General features: G+C 38.8%; 1 protein-coding gene across 1 annotated transcript in view; it reads left to right on the plus strand.

The window, feature by feature from the left end:
* The first annotated feature begins 16,155 nt into the window (after positions 1-16,155).
* KCNIP4 (potassium voltage-gated channel interacting protein 4) overlaps positions 16,156-19,889 on the plus strand; it is a 460,638-nt gene continuing 456,904 nt past the window's right edge. Inside the window, exon 1 of the mRNA XM_053577830.1 lies at positions 16,156-16,379. Coding sequence (XP_053433805.1) covers positions 16,280-16,379 — 100 coding nt within the window. The 5' untranslated portion in view covers positions 16,156-16,279. The remainder of the gene's footprint in view (positions 16,380-19,889) is intronic.

The following is a 19,889-nucleotide window of genomic DNA, read 5'->3' on the forward strand; positions in this document are numbered from 1 at the left end:
ACAGTGGGACAGTAAGGACAGAGTTCCCTCTTCCTTTCTCTCCCTCCTGTGTTCTCCGTCTCTGGCTCCCTCCTTCCTTCCCGCCCCCACGCTTTCTTGCCTTACTTTCTTCTATTTTACGCTCCCATTCTTTTTGTTCTTCTCTTTTCCACCCTCCCCTCCTTTTCCTTATTCTTATATGTTGTGTCGCTGCCCGCTGAATGAATTATCCCTTTGCCGAAAGTCATTTTCATATTGTCTACAGTTTAACATTTCATTCTGTTTTATGTCTGCTAGTTCTAGCTGGTCATGCATTTCAAAGTCCTCTACACTTACACCCTCCTAATATTTTAGATTCTTATCATATGCCCTGCTTGTTGCTTAGTCAAATCACAGGCATTTATCTCCCTTAATCTGGCCTCATAAATCAAATCTTGCTTTTCTCTATCATTTTCGTAACAGTCCCTAAATAGTTTTTAATTTTTCTGCATCTTTCTGAAATGGAAGTGCCTCAAACTAAACGGGAAATTTCAAGGCTGAAAACTGGCTGGCTGCATTCTGTCTTTCTTTCTTTCTTTCTGAACAATCAATTCAAACAAACAAGCGTCGCTGGTTCTTTATCTTGCCAATTGATTGCTTTGCATTTTAAGTCATTGCAAAAAATGTATTTTTTTCTAGAAGTGAGACAAGTATTTAAACCCAGATTTACCACTGTTTGTGACATTTAAGCTTAAGTTCTGTGTGACTAACTTTCCTCTTATCTAAAAAGGAATTAGTACTGTCACCTCTCATGAAGGGGGCCCAGACTAGGGCCAGGCAACCAAAGCTTACAGTGCACTGTGGCAATCTGGAGAATAAGTACCACCTTATATTTTGTATCCTAGATGCTTCACTAAAATAATTAAATAAATGTGAAAGTGCTCTGAAAATACGTGAAGACAAAAATAATTATAAGGCCTTGCTGTAATTATTCTTTATCAGTTTAACTCAAAACAACTCATTAACGGTAGAATTATTAAATGCTTAGAGCTTACTTTTGCCAAATGTTTCTCCAGAGTCCCCTCAGCTCACTCTTTGAAGTTTCCCAGTGTCCTGAGTATGTTGGCCCCTGTCTACCCGAGCACCTTCAACCCAAAACAGCTGGCCCAGTAAACCATCATGATACCAGAATTATTTCTTTACCCTGCCATTAAAATTTAGTCATGCAGGTTCGGCTCCCATAACACAGTGGTTATGGCACCAGCCACATACACTGAGACTGGCAGGTTCAGATCTGGCCCAGGCCAGGTAAAACAACAAAGACAACTGTAACAAAAAATAGCCAGGTTTTGTGGTGGCGCCTGTGGTCCCAGCTACTGGGAGGCTGAGGCAAGAGAATCACTTAAGCCAGAGAGTTTGAGGTTGCTGTGAGCTGCGATGCCACAGCACTCTACCAAGGGCTACATAGGGAGACTCTGTCTAAATAAATAAAATAAAATAAAATAAAGTCATATGCATGCCTGCTCCCTCAGAACTCCGCTTATCCAATTCCTTGATAATCACAAGCTTATCAGACGAAATTATACTTGCTGTTGGGTCTTTATGAAAGTTCTGAGCTAACATGTAATTCACAGCACACATTTGCAGTTTCATTAAGACTCTCGTAGACATGGTGTCTCACTCCCCATGTGCTCTAAGCCATGGTTTAGACAACTTTTCTAGTCACTGTCTACAACAAGAAATACATTTTTTATCATGATCCAGAATATACACCAAAACACAAATAATGTAACTGAGAAAAAAAAAGAAGATTTCATAAAACAATGCCTTTTCTACTTACAAAGCACTCACCATCCTATTTTGTCCTGTTTTGGTTTTCTTTTCTCTTCTTTGACTTTGTATCCAATACTGCTGACCGTGAGTCTACGAAGTTGATTTTGCTAGCCATTAGTGTGCCATACCAGCTTTGAAGAAAAAAAATTCACTCTAAAAAGTTGTTATTTACTGGAACTGAGCTGATAAGCTGATTGTTGTGGTTAAGTTTTCAACCTCTGTTTGCTTATGTGTGTGTCTGTGGGCATCTGTGTAGGCTGATCAAGGTAAAATAGTGCCTGGACTTGAGTGTGGGTAAAACGAAGCTCACCTTGGTGGAGAGAGGATTGCCCGGTGTGCATTGATATTTAACAGGTTCCTAGGTAATCCAGAGGAATTCAGAAAGATGTAATGATGGGTACATGCAAGAGAGAGCAACTTATAGAGACCTAGGGAGGCAGTGGCATTAGAAAAGTTTCCCTGGTGATCAGGATGCAAGTGCTGGGTGATGATCTATGGATGTAGCTATGAGGGGGAAAACTCATTGTGAGCACTCAAGCATGAGCTCACAACAGGGCTGCAGGCAAGTTCATTCCTTCCTATTTCAGGTATCTGTTGATTTGTTGCTCCTTAAGTCCATTCTAGCTGCAGACGTGATTTGTCCAACGACCTGCCAATTGCAACCAGATGATCAAAGCTGTAAGCACCACCAGCATCATCAAACAGCACCTGGGAGGTCGTGGGAAGCAGCAGCCCTCTGTAGACTCATCTTTGTCATTTCTATTTCTTGCCTGTGAATAGAGCAGGTCCTAACTACCAAACTGGAATTTTCACTTTCCTGAATGTCTTTTAATGTATTTTTTTCCTGACTTACTTCATAAGTTCCCTTTTCAAATTGCTCTGCTATGTCATCTTCTTAGACTTGCACCTTATTCTTCACAGGTGTGCACAGCCATTATCAATTTAACAAAATGCTGGAATTCATTCTTTATCACGGGAAGGATCATATGACCTTTCCTTCACATCTTGTTAATAGCTTAGATATAATTCCTTTTTTAGATAAACAATAATATCTTATTGGACATCTCTTTATGTTTCTGATATCCAGGAAAAATACAGATGCTTTAGATGGTTTTTAACTAACTTTGTAAAATTGCAGAATTAAATTCATGAAGAGAAAACACACTTCTCTCTATGCTCTACACTCTGGCTTTTTAACAAATGAATCACAAGTATATGTATAAATTTGCAGTTACTAAGACATATATCAAAAAAGCACCACAAAAGCATCGAGATTTTTAGAAAGAAAAAGTACCAAGTAGGTTTCTTCTTTCCTCTACCATTGGGTGGTACAGTAATGACAAAGTACTTAAATACACAACACACAGTTCTCAAAAACTATAAAGGTAAATAACCGATAAAATATATAGCAAAATGAATTCCATTTATAAATCCCTTTTATAAATCCCATTTCAAACTTTTAATGTCAGGATCTTAAGTGAATGCTGAATCTAGGATATATTTCTAAATAAAATAGAACTGTGGAAGCTCGTTTCTACCCTGGGTAGTAAGACATTAATTATTAGGATTGCTGTGACTCATAGTGACGCTTTCAACTTCCAATTATCCCAGGTAATGTAGGTAGGGATAGGAAAAACAACTTGAAGGGCAGACTATCCACGGTTGATTCAATGACAACACTTCCTCTAACCATGGATCTCAATCTCCTGCCCTAGCAAACCTTTACATAAGCTAGTGCACATGGCTAAGGCGTTTCTTGTACGTCCTTTTAACTGTCTCTTGCATGTCTCGCATGTATGTCTCCCTTTTTGGTGAAGTTATGTATAAGAAGTCAAGTAGCGATTATCTAATTGTGCTTAGAAGAAGAGATACGCCTTGTGTTGGCTAAGACTTGAGTTGTTGTTTATGGTAACGGTTGTGGGGAACCTGTAAGGTTCAGGGGACCTCGAGGATTCCTCTGTGCCCTCACATGGAAACAACGTGCATGCAGAACCTTGGCCACTTTGAGTTTTGGGAGTGCACAGTGGATGTAGGTCAGCCAGATGTGACACTCCCAGTGAAAGAGAGAGGGATGCTTAGGCAGCTGCCAACGCACTCATCACGTCCTCAGTGTATACGAGGCATTGACCACCAGAGCTATCCACCATTTTTGGAGAAGCTTGCCAAACAGGATATGGCTCTAAAAGTTTCATTCATTCTCATTCACACAAACTCCAGAAAGGTTTGGAAGGTTCGAGCCTGATGGCAGCCAGGAGCGGACCAGAACGGGGAGGGAAGGATCACTTATAAATAGAATTTAAAGCCAATTCTTAAAAGGAGAGTGCCAAGATTTTCCGCAAGTCCAGCATAATCGGAACCACAGCTTAACTTCCTATCACTGGCTCTCTGAATGGGGGAAGGACTGGCTGGATACACAAGTTCTGAGGGTAAAGACAAGCACTGTCTTTCTGCCCTTCATAGCAATGACTTGTCAACTTATACGTATCCTAGCAATGAGTGTTTGCTTATTTACTAAGTTGTTGAAATTATCTAACTGGGAAGAGAAGAACAAAATCAAACATAACAAAAAATATATAAAATCCCTTATTGATGTAAGTGTATATTTAACCATTTGATGTCCTCCATGAATTTTTGAAATTTTTTCTCCAAAAGGAAGCTGTGGAAAAACTATGAAGGTGTTTTCTGGACACTGAATAGCAGATATATATTAAAGATTTTAAATTAATTATTCAAAATGATTTTGTGTTCATTTGTTAAATTATTCAAATAATATTTTTTAATTATTCAAAATGATTTTTGTGTTCATTTTTGTGTTGTTAGCTTTATGTTAAAATTATTAAGAATCTTAAAAAATATGTAGAAGGGAAGCTGGTGCGTGAATTGTCAGTTTGATCAAATCTAAGGTGTTGTGAAAATGATTTGATATACTTGAAGATTCAGGCCAGAAATTAAGTTTTCCTCCTGCTAATGACATACGTTCCTATTCCACATGAACACTAAACCACTTTCTAGTATCTCTGGAATGGCCACATGAAAAGTGTGAACGCCGAGGAGCTCATTAGAACAAAGTGATGTTACCTGTGAGAATATCATGTTAGTTATTTTGGGTTCTAAAGAAATGGAATATGTAAAATTCTGAGCCAGCTTCTCCCAGCATAGAAAGCTGACTTCTGCAAAGTTGTTTGAATGATTTGGGAGGCTGCATCCAACTGGTAAATTATTTTAGGAAAGTATGTTTGGATATCCAATACAGTAAACATGTAATAGAAATTAAGAGGGAAAACACAATTTTGCACAGTAGCTATTGTTTTAGAATACTCTGGATGGTCTTATTGTTCCAGATTGTCTTAAAATCACTATAGATTTTCCAGTTCAAATAGCTATTTTTTTGGTTAATAAATGTACTTACTATCAAACTGGCTCTTAACATAGCTCCCTTTTCACACATCTCTGCCATCAGGATTCAAGTTCCTGGGTTGCCAGCGGTCTCACTTTTCTTGTATAAAAGTGACAAATGAAACTCTTTTATACCAAGGGGTTAGTGATTAATGTTTTCTGCCCTTTAAGTTACTTTCAGGACACCAGGAATACTTAACATGAAAAATTAAATCTTTACTGGTGGACTTCAAGACATGGTGATTCTTTGTAGGAGCGTTTGGCACCTGACTTCAATCTCCCTTGTGCCTCGCAGATAGGATGCCAGTAGTTTCTTTTTATTTTTATTTCCCTTCTTGCCTTCTATTCCTTCTTCATTTATTTCAACATTTACTGATCAGCTAATACATTCCAAGCATGTGGATAAATAGTGAGGGTAGAAAGATGGTAAAATACCACCGGTCCTCCCATGGACTCATGGTTTTTTAGAGGACATAGTATGCTCACCAGCTCATAAATACTGAAGGAATCATAGTTGAGATAACTAAAAGGCATGAAGGAAAAGGGGATCAGTCTTCTCTGGCTAGAAGAGGGGCTCATGTAAAACTCCACTCAAGGGGAAAAATGTAAGCTGATAATTAAATGATGAGTAAGAATTTCTCCGAAAGAAAAGAAAGCATTTGGAGAAATGCCCTGGCAATCATCATGACTTGAACACAGAGTGTGAGGACAGACAGTCAGAAGATGAGCCTGGTGAGTGCCTCAGAAGGATAGGAGGGCGTTTGTATGCCTTGCTATGATTTTTGAATTTCAGTCTGTGGTCAGCAAGATGTCACTGAAAATCAAAGCTGGGGGAATTATATGTTTTTATCACCCTGAAAACAGTATGTCAGAGGAAGAGAGAGGCTGTTCCAGAGTTGTAATAGGTGTTGAGTGGTGCCATATGCCAGCCATGGCACTAGATTCTGGGTATACCTTGGAGCAACATAACCACAGTACCCACTTCATTCTAATCATAACAATATCAACAATAACATTTATTTACTTATTGCTTGTTAGATACCATTCAAGTGCTGACATAATTCAACAACTTTTGGTCCTTAAATAATACAAGAGTTAAGACTGCTCTACACATACAATAAAAAGTCTAGGTATAACTTTTGATTCCCCCAAAACTCTCATAACTGTCAATAACTCACTGTTGAGAGGAAGCCTGACAAATAACATAGTCGATTACCACATATTTTGTATGTCATATGCTTGTTATATGTTGTATTCTTGCAAAAAAAGAAGCTAGACAAAAAGGAAATGTTACTGAGAAAGTCATAAGGAACAGCAAACACATCTGTGAAGTGGAAGTGGGATCTGTGAAGATGGCTAAGGAGGAGGGAGAGGGAAAAGAGTTCATCTTGCTGTCTCAAGGTTGGCAAAGCTGAAAACTAGTTCAAGTGTATGTGGAGCTGTGGAGTTCAAGGGTCAGCTGAATTTTAAGTCAACAACAACTCTCAGATGTTATTGTTGTATATATGTTATAGGTAACATAATTAAGGCTAAGAGACAGTAGCTGTCCAGAGCTGTATAGTTTTGTAGTAAAGTACCAAGTTAGGGTTTATGTTCAGGCAGTATTTCACTGATCTACTGTGTTGGAAGTAAAAGAATGTTCATGAAATTAGCTATGAGCAGAGTGGGAACAGAGCCAGATCATAAAAGCTGTTGCAACGAAAAGCAGGAACAAAAACATACAGGAAGAATCTGATCTAAAATGAATGGAGGCTGACAGCTATGGTGTTGAGGCCCAAAAACACTACCCCTCACTCTTTTCTGGACAGTTCTCTCTGCTTTATACAAGTCAGTTGCTGGCCAGTCAACATGCCGTTTCATGTCAGAGTGGAAGACCAGAAGGCTGCCAGGCTGTGTGTTTTCTAACCACTGACCTCCCTCATTGCCACGAATGATTGATGCACAGCGTACTCTCCAGACTTTGCATCTTTCGGTTGGCTCCTGTGCATTCATGACTTAGAACATAATCTTAACTGGTAAGCAGAATTCTAAAATATCCCTCAAGATTTTAAACCCTGGTGTAGACACCTCATATAAGCACTTTCCTTTGGGTGTGAGTAAAACTTGCAAATATTATAAGATATCATTACCACAATCATGGAAAACTATATGGCTGAAAATATTTCGTAGATGTAGTTAAGTTCCCTAAGCAGTTGACTTTGAGTTTATCAAAAGGAATGCTAGTCAGTAAGCCCTGGGAAGAGATCGGAGAGATTTGCAGCATAGAAGGCATTTTCCTACTGGCATTGAAGGAACAACCTGTTGTGTTCTCAAGAGGGCATGGCACCAAGAACAACCTCTAAAAGATGAGAGTTCTCCTGTTCTATAACTAGCGAGAAAACAGGCTTCTCTCTCACACAACCACAAGGGAATGAAATCCAGGAAATGAACAACCTGGGCTCTTGAAAGAGAACCTAAAGTTTAAATACAATCACAACCTAGTGTATGCCTTGATTGTGTCCCAAATAGAAGACTTCACCAACCCACATGCAGACTGTTCATGAGCAGAAACTGTGAAATAATACATTTGTGACATCCTAAGTCACTCGGTTTGTAACGATTCGCTTTGCAGCAGTAGAAAACTATTTCACAGTAACCCCAGAGTTCAGAGATGAACCATCCTGAGTTGTCAGACTGGCAGGTCATGCTTGACTGGCTTGTTCTGATGACCCTTCATAAGAGTTTAAGTCTGATTATGGATGATTCTATAATAAATTTAGCATAGCATTCTCTCAGTTATCCATAAAAGCTAATCTTTAATTTTTCACAGCCACTTTATGCTAGTCAATGAATTCTGCTTTTGCTACATTAATGATAACTTTTCTTTTTCAGTCCTACCAAATGCATGTCTTATTTGGTTTTCAAATAAAACATTGTCTAATTATTATTAACCACTTGATACAAGCATGATAAAATGACAGTGGCTATTAAATTTGATATTTTCCTGTTGAAAATCAAGGTAATGAATGAATGATTAAGTTAGAGTTGTTATTGATTAAACTATATTGTGTAAGTAGCATGAATAATTGTCATGGAGATACCATATATTGTTTTCACCTTTCTTATTTCTTTGCTGCAATAAAATAATAGAATAAACAATTTTTAATACTCTATGTCAGTGAGGAAGTACAACATGTCAGAGTTATGAGGAATAATTTGTTGGAAGGAACAATATTTGGAATGAAATTTGGCTAAATGTATATCTGCAACTAAGATTTCCATTAAGCAGGGCTAAAATCTGTAGAAATTGCCCCTGGGTTTAACGATAACATAAATAATACTGTTTCAATTATTTGAGTCTTACATGAGTTCATAATGAATGAATTATTCGTCAGACAACTTTGTGTCTTTTTGTTTTCATCATTGTATTGATTAAGATAAAGATTAGCCCTGAGGAGTAATTGGGAAGGGCTCCATGTGGCCACTTGTTCCATCGCATACTGAAACATCTACTTTATCTAAATCAGCTTCACACTTGCAAACATTTGTATCTATCAATGGCTATTTACCTCACTTAGCTCAGTTATTAAGATGGCTGTGCATCAGTGCTGTCTTTCACTTAAGTGATTACATTTGGAGCTAAAAGGAGAATCCTCCAGGGATAGATCCAAGCTGGGAGATAGGATAAGAAGCAATGCAGAAAAGTGTGGAATGGTTCACACTCCGAAGCTCACGGGTAAAATAAAGTTGCTAGGAATGCAGGGAATGAAACATCAAGATATGCTTTGAACATGGGATAAAAACGCATTGTCTATTCACAGATGATTTTAAAATTTGGTACTCCTATGAAGAAAAAATAAACTTTCTGGAAAAGTTGGAGAAACTAATGGAACCCCTATATATTCATACCTGTGCTGAGTTTATCAAATGTGTAACTCTCAAGTTTTTTTTTTATAAACCAGGGGAATGTCTTCCTGGGGCTGTGTTCCTCTTGTGGATGAAGGTGTTTGAGCAGATTAATTCAGTGTTTTTCACAGTGTAGTCCAGAGAAGTCCTGCATTAGAAACAAGAGAATTCATGATAAAAATAAAGGTACAGGGCCTCTACTTAAGATTCCCTCTATAAGTGTTTCTGGGGGAATGTCTGATAATTCATTTTTAGTAAGATTCCTAGACGTTCTGATGCATACTAAAGTGTGAGCTCCATCAGTTAATATGTGTGTGCAACTACTTAGTTCTCTGTTCTCTCCACCAGTGCTGGATGTATGTGCTATTAATTCCCTCCCCGCTTATCCATAGTCCTGCAAGGACGCACTAATGTGTAGCTTCACCATGTTTCTGAGTTACTGACTACTGTTGCTCTGTTTAACCATCTTCTCCCACTGCCTTGCTATTCATCCTAGTGCAAAAGCTCCCTGGTAAAGTCTGGGGCATGATGCTCCCTCACCATCAAAGATATTGTCTAGTCATGCTGAGCTGAGCTTCATCAGCCCCACCAGTGATGCATAGGAGGGGCTGATGAAGCTGATGGAAGAGTGAAAATCGCTCTGGAAGGTGGATTTCCTAGGCAGCCAGCAGGGCTGATTGAAAACTCACCTGAACCCAAATGGACTCTGTGGTCTGCTGCCGTTCAACACCTCCCTGCATCTGTTCCTCCTGTGGAATGTTTTACAATGGAAGGAAATTGAGATGTTCTCAAATACCAGCAATGAAAGTCATTTTGATGCTGTTTACATTTTTATTCCTTGGAACAAGGATAATTGTTTATTAAGAAGAACAATTCAAAAGCCAAGTCATTACAAATTTATAAATTCTTCCTGTATTACTTGTACTGAAGACGGTGGCAAACTTCATGGGTGGATATGAGCAATGCATTTTCTCTATAATCCCAACTCAATTATAGATACCCTCCCCCTTCATATCCGCATCAGGGCTGGGAGTAATAATAGTACTTGGCTCATTGAGTTGCAGGAGTTTATTGAGATAATTCACCTAAAGCAAGGGGAATAGTTCTTGATGTGTAGCAAGGGCTCAATAAATAATACAAATAATCGAAGCTGTGTGTTGAGCATTTATAATGTAACCGCGTCTGTTCTAAGTGCTTGGCTGAATCACTTCAGCTACTTTTCCCAAATCACAAAGCTCTAAACTACAGAGTGGAGATTTGGACCCAAGAGGGCTCTCAACCTCTGCATTATATCTTTGCATTACCATTGGAGAACATTTGATGTCTTGTGCTTGTTTTATTTTAAGTTCATTTTGAAGGGCCAACTATGCTTCCCATCTACTCTATCATAAAATTGTAGCCAGGCTTCTGTGGGATCAAGTGCCTGCCAAAGAAAGTGAATGAGTTAGAGGCTGGATACTGATGCTTAGTTTGTGTGTCAAAATAGCAAGTGGCCCCAGGAATGGGAGGAAGAAACTTCCTAGGAGAAAATGATTGAGTGATTTGTCTGCTATTGACAGTTTCACAGGTGCTGGGTAAATTTTCTGGATGGTAGTCTTCTCCATTGGACAGACATGTAACATAGACTTTTTTTCTATGAAAAAAACATACCTTCTTATTTGTATAGTATAGGAGCAATGCAATTTCTAGAAACTCAGTCTTGGTTTGGTTTTCCTACCCACCACTGCCATTCAAGCCACGTGGCTCTCCCTGCTCCCATGACATAGTCCATAGTACTTTAAAGGCTATTGACTGATGCTGTCTTGAATTTTAGTTGTTTTCAATTACCTCTCCTGATATCAGGAATCATATCTGGGTTTAAATATGGGTGGGATATTTTCTGGTGCAATCTACTGAGCCCTGGATTCCCCAGTTTCTCCTGATAACAATGGAGGTATCAATTGTATCTGCCCCATAGGATTTATGTGAGGGTGCAGTGATAAAATTTACATAAAGGACTTAATACACTAGTATCTAAAAAAGTGATTACCCTACACACATAGCTATTATCATCTAATTGTTTTTTTTTAAAAATAGAATTCAAGCTATACAAAGATTGAGGGTAGGAATTTTATTATTTACACCCCCATATATAGTACCTGGACCACTAATTTAACAAGTGAATGAAGGGTGAATAATTAGAAACTAACTGAATGAAGGTTAGTTTTTGACCAAGTTAACTAGTTAAAACACGGATATGTGAGTACAGAGAGACTTTAATTCTGTTTTCCCCCCCTTTATAATTCCATCCCCAACCTGAAATTTGAAAAGAAAGTCATGACTAACCAGAATCCTTTTGTTCCCTGCCTAAATTCATCAAAGGGTAGCCTCAACTTGCATTTTATGAAAAAGCTGGGAGTATTCCTGAAAATGAAACAGAAATGGTTTCTTTGCTGCAAATAACTGGTGATTTGGAATAAACTTCACTTAAGGGATGTGTTTGGAAGCGCAAAGTAAGAGTGTTTCTAATTAAGCATGTTCCTTTTTCTGGGGACAGCCAAAGGATAACCTTCATGGGCCCATGAAACCTAAATTTAAGGATGCCTCCAAGTTGCTTCATGGAACCTACTTTAAACAGTGATAGCTGTAACTACTTCTGACCTTCCTCGATAGTTCCCTGAGAACTCATTGTGCAGAGGATTTTGGCAAAGTATCACAACAACCTCCCTTTCCCCTCACTAACAGCTCACAATCATACTTCTGTATACACAGGGCAGGGGTATAGAACTTTCCTGTGTCTAAAATCTCAACCATCCACAAAGGGAAAGCAATCTTTGAATAGTCACAAAGTGTTGGCACACATGCTGGTGACATTTGTTTTATTAAATGGTTCATGTGTTCCCAGCCGCTGTTATGTATACTGCACAAGAAATGTCATGATAGTCAGCGTACAACTTTCAGCCCCTCTAGCTTCTGATGCTTTGGGACATGGAGCAAATTACTAACTCCTAGTAAGCCTCTATTTCCTCATTCATAAGGTAAGAATGAAAATCTTTATCCTCTTGAAAGAGTGGTTGTAAGAATGAAACAAGCTGTGTGCTTCTCCCACTGCCACTGCTCAACAGAGTATGAGTTCTGTGCACATTAACTGTCATACAAATGTTTTTGCATCTCACGCTCATTACACACTTATGAAGTGGGGGGTAGTGGCCCCACTTCGAAGGCAACAAACTGAGGTTTACAGAGTTTATAACTGGAATATGGTAAGAGGTCCAGGTCTAGTGCTCACATTTCTGTTTTTCTGTTGGACATTCTTAGTTATTTATCTTTTAAAATAGAATTCAATGCCCTATAGGAAGAAAGATATTGGATTAATGTTTTAATATGAATCCAAGGTGTGATTCAATTACAGATGCTGGTTATAGATGTGGTCAAGTCACTTTGCCAATGTAGACTGCAGTGTTCTTACAGCTGAAGACCAAAGGCGGGATAGTGGGTGCTGTCCAAGGTACTTCTCACGCTCATACGGATGGTTTTAAGATATTCTGGGCAGGGAGACCTTCTCTGCACCTTTCTTGTATTACTTTCATTGCTCACATCATCAAGAACTATAGTTCTATTCCCATTAAATGCCAAAGATAGAAGACAGCCACAATCTTCTAGTGAGCAGTCCTCACCTAGAGAAATGTAATAGGAATACACACATTAAATTCCACAGTACCTCAGAGTGGGACCTCCGAAAAATATGGAGAAACCTCACAAGGTCGTCAGGTAGAAGAGGCACTCTAGATACCAGGCAATTGGGTCCTGACGGATCAATGAGCGTAGGTGGATTTTTGGGCGAAGAAATCTGTCAGATTATTCATTGAACAACACATCCCTCTCTCTTATGGGCCAGGCACTATTCTACACTTGTGGATGCCACAGTGAATAAGATGGCCCGAAATCCATGCCCTCGGAGGTAGGAATTTATATTCTAGAAACTCTGGCAGGAAGAGATATTTGATTTTTTTAAAAGCAAACAAATATACGTGCCAGGTGGTGACAATGCTTTAGAGAAAAATAAAAGTGGTTCAGAAAATGGTGACTGCAGGATGAGGGGAAGAGACACTGCTCTGCGCAGTGTGGTTAGCGAGGGTCTCTCTGTAATGGAGATTTTTGAGCCAAGGTCTAAATAAATTCACTTTTTCATGGAAAAATCTGGGCATCAGCACTCCAATACAGCAGAAAGAGCTGCAAGGGCAAAGGTCAGAAGTAATGAGGTGAACTTCAGGAAAGGAAAACTCGCAGGCCCAGGAATGAACATTAGCAACAAGAGAACCCATATTTACAACATCTAGACCAGGCAGAAAGACCCTCGCTCTGACACTCTTCATGATTCCCTGCCTGCACACATGTCTCAGTTCAAGGTCATCAAAGGCAAACATGAACACAAAGGACTTGACCAATTGCATTCATTTATGAGGCGAATGGAATGGGTCTCCAGAGTTCCTTGTCATAGAAAAACATAGAAATAAACCCTTTGGAGTTCAGAGGTTATGTGTATTTGAGAAATCATAATCTTTTGAAAGTGCAGGAAGAAAGATCTATGAATTTAAGTAATGACTACTTTGAACTCATCTTATGTTCCAAGGTTAGAAATGTTAATGGATTAAGTAAAGTGTAACAAAACAATTTGTAGAGGATCATTTGGGGTGCAACCTTCATTCCTGTGTTGATAAGTACTTGTGCCAATATTTGGATTTTTAATTCACTTGAAGCTGTGTAGAATAATGGGAAGAAACAATAGGTTTTCTATTACATAAATCAGAATTTTAAGCTTGGTTCCATAATTCATTAGCTGTATGACCTTGAACCAGCTACTTAAACTCTCTGAGGCTTACTGTTTCCCTAGAAAATCTCATCTAATTATATCTTTTTTCAGAGTAGCTAGGAAAAAACAATGTATGTAATGCATCTGGTGTTTAGTAAGCATCTAATCAACAGTGACCAATATTACCCAACAAACATCTATGGAATATAAAATACCACCCTACAGACATTGTGGAAGGGATTCCAATAAGGAAGGCATGATTTCTACCTTCTGGGAGCTTACCTGTTAGACTACAAGTGAAGAAACTACCATGAAAACACAAAAGTGGGAGATTTTATACAATTCTGGTTGGAGAAGTTCCTTGAAAGAGTTTGAATCTTAATAGGTGGAGATGATGTAGCATTTTTTAAATTATTATTTTAATAAAAAAAAAACTGGTTTCAGCAAAGACCTGGACCTGAAATCTAAAACCCAGAATGAGTCTGGAAAAAGGAAGCTGAGCTATCATGTAGAGTGAATGGACACAAGTGAGGGCAATCCTCTAGCTGGTAGCAGGTCATGGGCAGACCAGGATGTTGCTCAAAGGAGCTTCAACTTTACTCAGTAAGCAAAGAAGGACCCCTGGGAGGTTTCTGATTAGAAGAATGGTAAGAGGAAGGCTAAATCTTACAGCAGTTACTCTGGTGAGTACAGCTAGTAATTCATGGGAGGTATGAAGAGAGTGGGGAGATGGGTGATTAAAAACAACCACTGTCAAAATGCTAATGCAATTATTTTTCTGGGTTGTAGGATTTTGTGCTATTATTTTTTAAACTTTCTTCATTATGTATTTCTGCATTTTTAAACTTTTCAATTATAAACTGGTTAATTTTACAAAAATAAAAGAGCACTTCTTTAAAAAAGAAAAGAAAAAAAAAACAGCCACTCATAGTCAGTGAGCTTTCACTCCCTCTGTTCTCTATGTGGTAGTCATTAACTCCCCACAATGTGAGGGGCTGGGTGATATTACCAGGCCTCTCTTTACAGAAGAGGACATGGGGTCATAGGAGATGTTAAGTAACCTACTTCCAGTCACACAGCTAGCAAGAAGTCCCAGGCCTGAATCCAGGGGGTCCATACTCTCCAGGGTCCATACTCTCAGCCCTGACACTCGACTGCCCCCTGTCCCAAACCTGCCTGAAGGACGCCCAAGTTCTACCCTGCTCTGTCTTTGGTCTGGCCAGTCCTGAGTTTGCTCTTCTATGAAACAGGAGATTTGAAATGGCTTTCTGAGATGCCTTCCGTCGCCTGTCTTTTTGTTTATTTGTTCTCTAATTACACATTTCATTGTGGGCCTAATCTATTTGGGCAGTGTTAGGAGAAAACAAAAAAATGGAACGCTTGTGTAAGATTGAGACAAAACTTCAAGCAATTTTATTTCTGATTTTTTTTCTCTGAAACTTTCTAGCTCCAAATTTACATACATCGTTTAAAAAAACAGGATAGCAGGTGCACATTGAAATATATACATGTTTTGGTTTATTGAATGCAGTGACTTAAAATAGCGGCTAAATCCTGAAATCCTGTACAAATTTTGGCCTAATCTGTTAGTTTATGGGGCCAAGCTTTGAAACAGTATGTTAGCTCCTTCTCAAACCAGAATATCCATTTGCAATGACTAAGAGGGAGCGGCAGGGACTCCCTTAAGCCTTGCTCCTCCTCTCTGCACTTACTCAGCTATTTGGGACTAAACACACAACTGGTTTTCCTGGCTAGTAAACAATGTTTCCCAAAGAGCTGAACGCCCGCAAGCTGTCGCTCTGCTCTCTGGGGCTTTCTTCCTATTTCAAGGTGCGGGGCTGGCTCCCTGTCTGCAGCGGGAGTCCAGCCCTTAGTTAGTTTACGTTGTTGCCAAGGCAACTGGCCAGCCCAACAAAGCCACCGCGGTGGCGCGGGCGCGCGAAGTCCCGGGGCTGCCGAGCCATCTCCGCTGCTGCGCGCGCGTGTCACATTTCCTCGGGACATTCCTGGTGACCTCCTGGGTCTTCGGGTGATTTGCATGTTCTTTCCTGCGTGGCGGTTTCTCTGTGTCAGGGTGATAACGAGGAAGCCGGCTTCTGACCGGCCGACGACTTTCTCCGGCTGCCACTTCTGGCCTCTGCTACACAGACAGGATGAACGCGTTTTCCCTCACTCACGCCCTTTCCCTCAAGCCTCTCCACCTCTCTCTCTCTTTCTCTCTCTCTCTCTCTCTCTCTCTCTCTCTCTCTCTCTCTCTCTCTCTCTCTCTCTCTCTCTCTCTCATGCGCTCTCTCCTCCCCTTCTCCCTTCTCCAGCAGGCAGTAGCCTTCTTAATGTAGTTTAATGGCTTTGCAAAGAAAGCCAGTCACAGGAGCACTTCTCAGTGGCTGTGGTTGGACCATGACCTAGCTGACCATGAACTTGGAAGGGCTTGAAATGATAGCAGTTCTGATCGTCATTGTCCTTTTTGTTAAATTATTGGAACAGTTTGGGCTGATTGAAGCAGGTTTAGAAGGTAAGGGAGTGCTTTTTAGTGACTTCTGAACATTCTGTGTGTTGTAATGAAAATTTCTTAAGCAAATGTAAGAGGCGCCTGAGATCGGAGAAGTGTTACTCTGGGGTGGAGATAAGGAAAGCCAGGTTTTTCAGGGGAAGAAAGATTAATGAAATAAACTTTTTGCAAGTTGCGGTGATGTTTTCACTGCAAAAGAATGTTAAAACTGTGAGAAAACACTTGGAATCAAAATGTCAGAATCCAAACCGAAGAGTTCAAGGATTTTTAATGGACATGTTTGGTTATAGTGACAGTATTTATTCCCCGTGATGTTGAATTATTTTATCTAATATCCTCTTCATTGTATCGGCGAATTTTATTTGAGTATGTCGTGAGGTACACTTGTTTCTTGCTATGCAAATGCATTCATTAAATGGAAATAGATCTACATTTATAATTTCTTATGGTTTAAGATCGGAGGCTAATAATGACAAGCTTTTTATACGGCTGTCATTTGGGGAGAACTGTTTATAATGTTACTTATTTTACATAATGAGGGAGAGTCTAAGGAGAAAAGAGTCTCCGACAGACTTTAACGTGTATTCCAAATCATCAATTGTTTTCAAGCGTTGCTGTTTACATTCATTAAATGCTCATTCCCCTAGTCTCCTTAACAATCGTCTCTTTCTTTAAAAAAACAAGGTGTATGCACTTGCCTGTACCTTTGCTTGAATTCATTGTTTCTCTGACAATTTGAGTAAATTCAGATGATTCTTTTCTTACTGCTCGAGACGTATTTGAGAGTGTGTTTGCAAGCAGCCAGTCCTTGTTTCTCTAAAGTTGGCATAGCAATTTTCAAAAGCATCTCTGGGTTATGTTTGACGTAGTTATGTTCGGTTGTTCTTCTTGCTTCAAATTTTAATCTTCAGTAAAAATGAGAATACACTATAGATGTGTTTACATCCACCACTTCTCTTGTCCTTTAGAGAATGGCTGCCACAAGGTGACATAAATAAGATTGCCTTTACAAATAGCAAACATCAAATTAAACTAAGTGTGTCACTCTGATGTAGGTTACCAGAAACCTACATTTATAATTCTCGTTGGGGCAGGGGGGAGGGGGGTGGTGGAAAGCTGTATTTATTTGTTCAATTTTAAGGTAAATTTACAGAATGCTTTTGGCAGCCTTCTCTGTTGGATAATCTTTGTAGTTCTAAAAGGAGGATAAATTCAAAATTCTGGAAGTGGTCACTGCTCCTGAAAATGGACTTTATCTTGTACATCGTCATAAAACCAGTAACTTCATTTGGCTTTTCTATTCATTGGTGTGTGTTATTTTACCTGGGCAATGTGAATGGGACATCCCATTTTCATGTACTGGTTTTTATTCTGAGACTGACAGTTATGTGGAATAATATTGGAAATCCTAGGTCTGTTGAGTGACTTGTGCTGTCTTATTTTATGGATGATGTGTAGTCATTCTTTAAACTCATGTTGAGGGCTTCTCTTCTGGATTTAGGGATGACGCCCCTCCAGTATTGATTATTCTTCCTCAGGAGCACACACGTTCACTCTCCCATATGAGACCGTGTGTTTCCTTCTTCCGAGGGCTGCTAACCTTCAAGACAGTATTGACTTTTATTTTTCCTAATTACTTATATTCTAAACTGTACTGATTTGTATGAACAGTTTCCTCTCCATATTTTATATATTTTTCCCAATGTCAGCATTTTCCAAGCCAGGACCGGACTAATACTGTGGAGAGAATGTCCTCTCTCGGAAACTTCAATATAAGTCCATGCATTTCTGTCGTCTATAGGAAGTAATTTTAAATGGTAAAATGCTGAAAACCACATTAAGGCAGAATTACATTTATTGTGTAAAAGTTGACAGAGGCAGAAAGCATTAGTGCTTTCATACTGACGTATGTATACAATTTCTCCCCAAAGTGAAGCCTAGAGTGAGGAGCCCTTTAAAACAAAATTGAAGTAGATGGCATAGTTTATTTGTTGGAGATAGGAAACCAATGAACAGGCTAATATATTTCATTGAATATACCTTATATCTATAGATCAGAATGTGAACATTCTCAAGTTACAGGCTAACTTTAGTTAACAAAAAGGATAAACAGTGTTTAATATCAAAGTAGCATCTTAACAAATTTACTGAAAATTGCTTTAAAAAAGAAAGAAAATCCTGGTGCTCATTTCATTCAGATTTGTGTTCACTTTGTATATCTAAGTGGAGGAGATAATAATTTCTTTCACCTTTCTTATTTCTGTCTGCTCAAATGTATTATTAAATGTTTTTGAGTATTAAATAGGAAAATTTTGAACCAAGATTAAAGCCTTATGACTGTGAACTTTTTTCTTAAATGATTGAACCTTTTCATCTAACCTTATAACTCTTTTACGGTGTAGGCATCATTCAGCATGTCGATTTTCTTTGTTGTATTATATTCACAATGTGCATTCCTACCCAAAGGTTATATAAAATATTATGTTTGTAGAATGTGGCTGTTATTTTACTTTTAATATGTATAGAATAAATGTGCTTCAAAATAAATTGGTAATATAAGTCTAAATGATTTGCATTTGCTTATCTTTGAGTGCTTCGAGTTCCCATTTTCTGCAGAAGACTGGGGATTGGGTCCTTGAATATCCTGGGTCCTTCTATTGTAGTCTATGTATGAAATACAAAAAAATATGAAGTGCTATACATAGACCCATGCCATTTATTTATGCTAAAAGTTTTTTTGTTTGATTTTTTTTGTTGTTGTTGCAGTTTTTGGCCAGGGCCAGGTTTGAATCTGCCACTTCCCGCATATGGGGCCGGCACCCTACTAGAGGCATAGGCTCCGCCCTGAACTAAGAGTTATATTTAGCAAGGGATAGTCTTTCACTTGAGAAAATAGAACACTGGTAGGATCAAAGATTCTTACGTCTCCTCGGCCACTCTCTTGCTTTCTAATCTTGGATAAGTCGATTTACTTCTCTGTTTGTCTAAAATGAGAAATCTGGACCTGATAATCTCCATAGAACTTTCCACTCCAAAAATTTGATAAGTCTATCAGGCATTTAAAATTTGGCAATTTACCTAGCACAAATATTTTTTTCATAAAGTAGATATCAGAGGCCTACTTTAGAATTGACACACATTGCAACTGTTAGACTCATCTTTCCTCCTCTTCCATTGTGGGATAATTCATCATACCTCATGGAAATACTCATTGTATTTCAAGAGAATAGAGGAATGTCCTTTCCTGTCGCATCTAAAACTTAACATTTGGTGCTGCTATTTCAAGCATCCTTGTGATATAGTTTCTCAAAACTTAGAATTCCAGTAACCGATAAGTACATCATACTATCATTTATCAACTTTTTTTGTAATTTAGTTAAACATAGATAAGCTTTATTTTTAGGAAAAGAAACCTTAATACCAAAGTCAGCAGATATGCAAATAATGCTGTTAACTTGAGCAAAGCTTTGAGGACAATGCGCCATGTCAGTGGCCAGTGTTTTAAATTCATAG

Source organism: Nycticebus coucang, chromosome 23 (genome assembly GCF_027406575.1).
Source record: "Nycticebus coucang isolate mNycCou1 chromosome 23, mNycCou1.pri, whole genome shotgun sequence".
NCBI classification, from domain to species: Eukaryota; Metazoa; Chordata; class Mammalia; order Primates; family Lorisidae; genus Nycticebus; species Nycticebus coucang.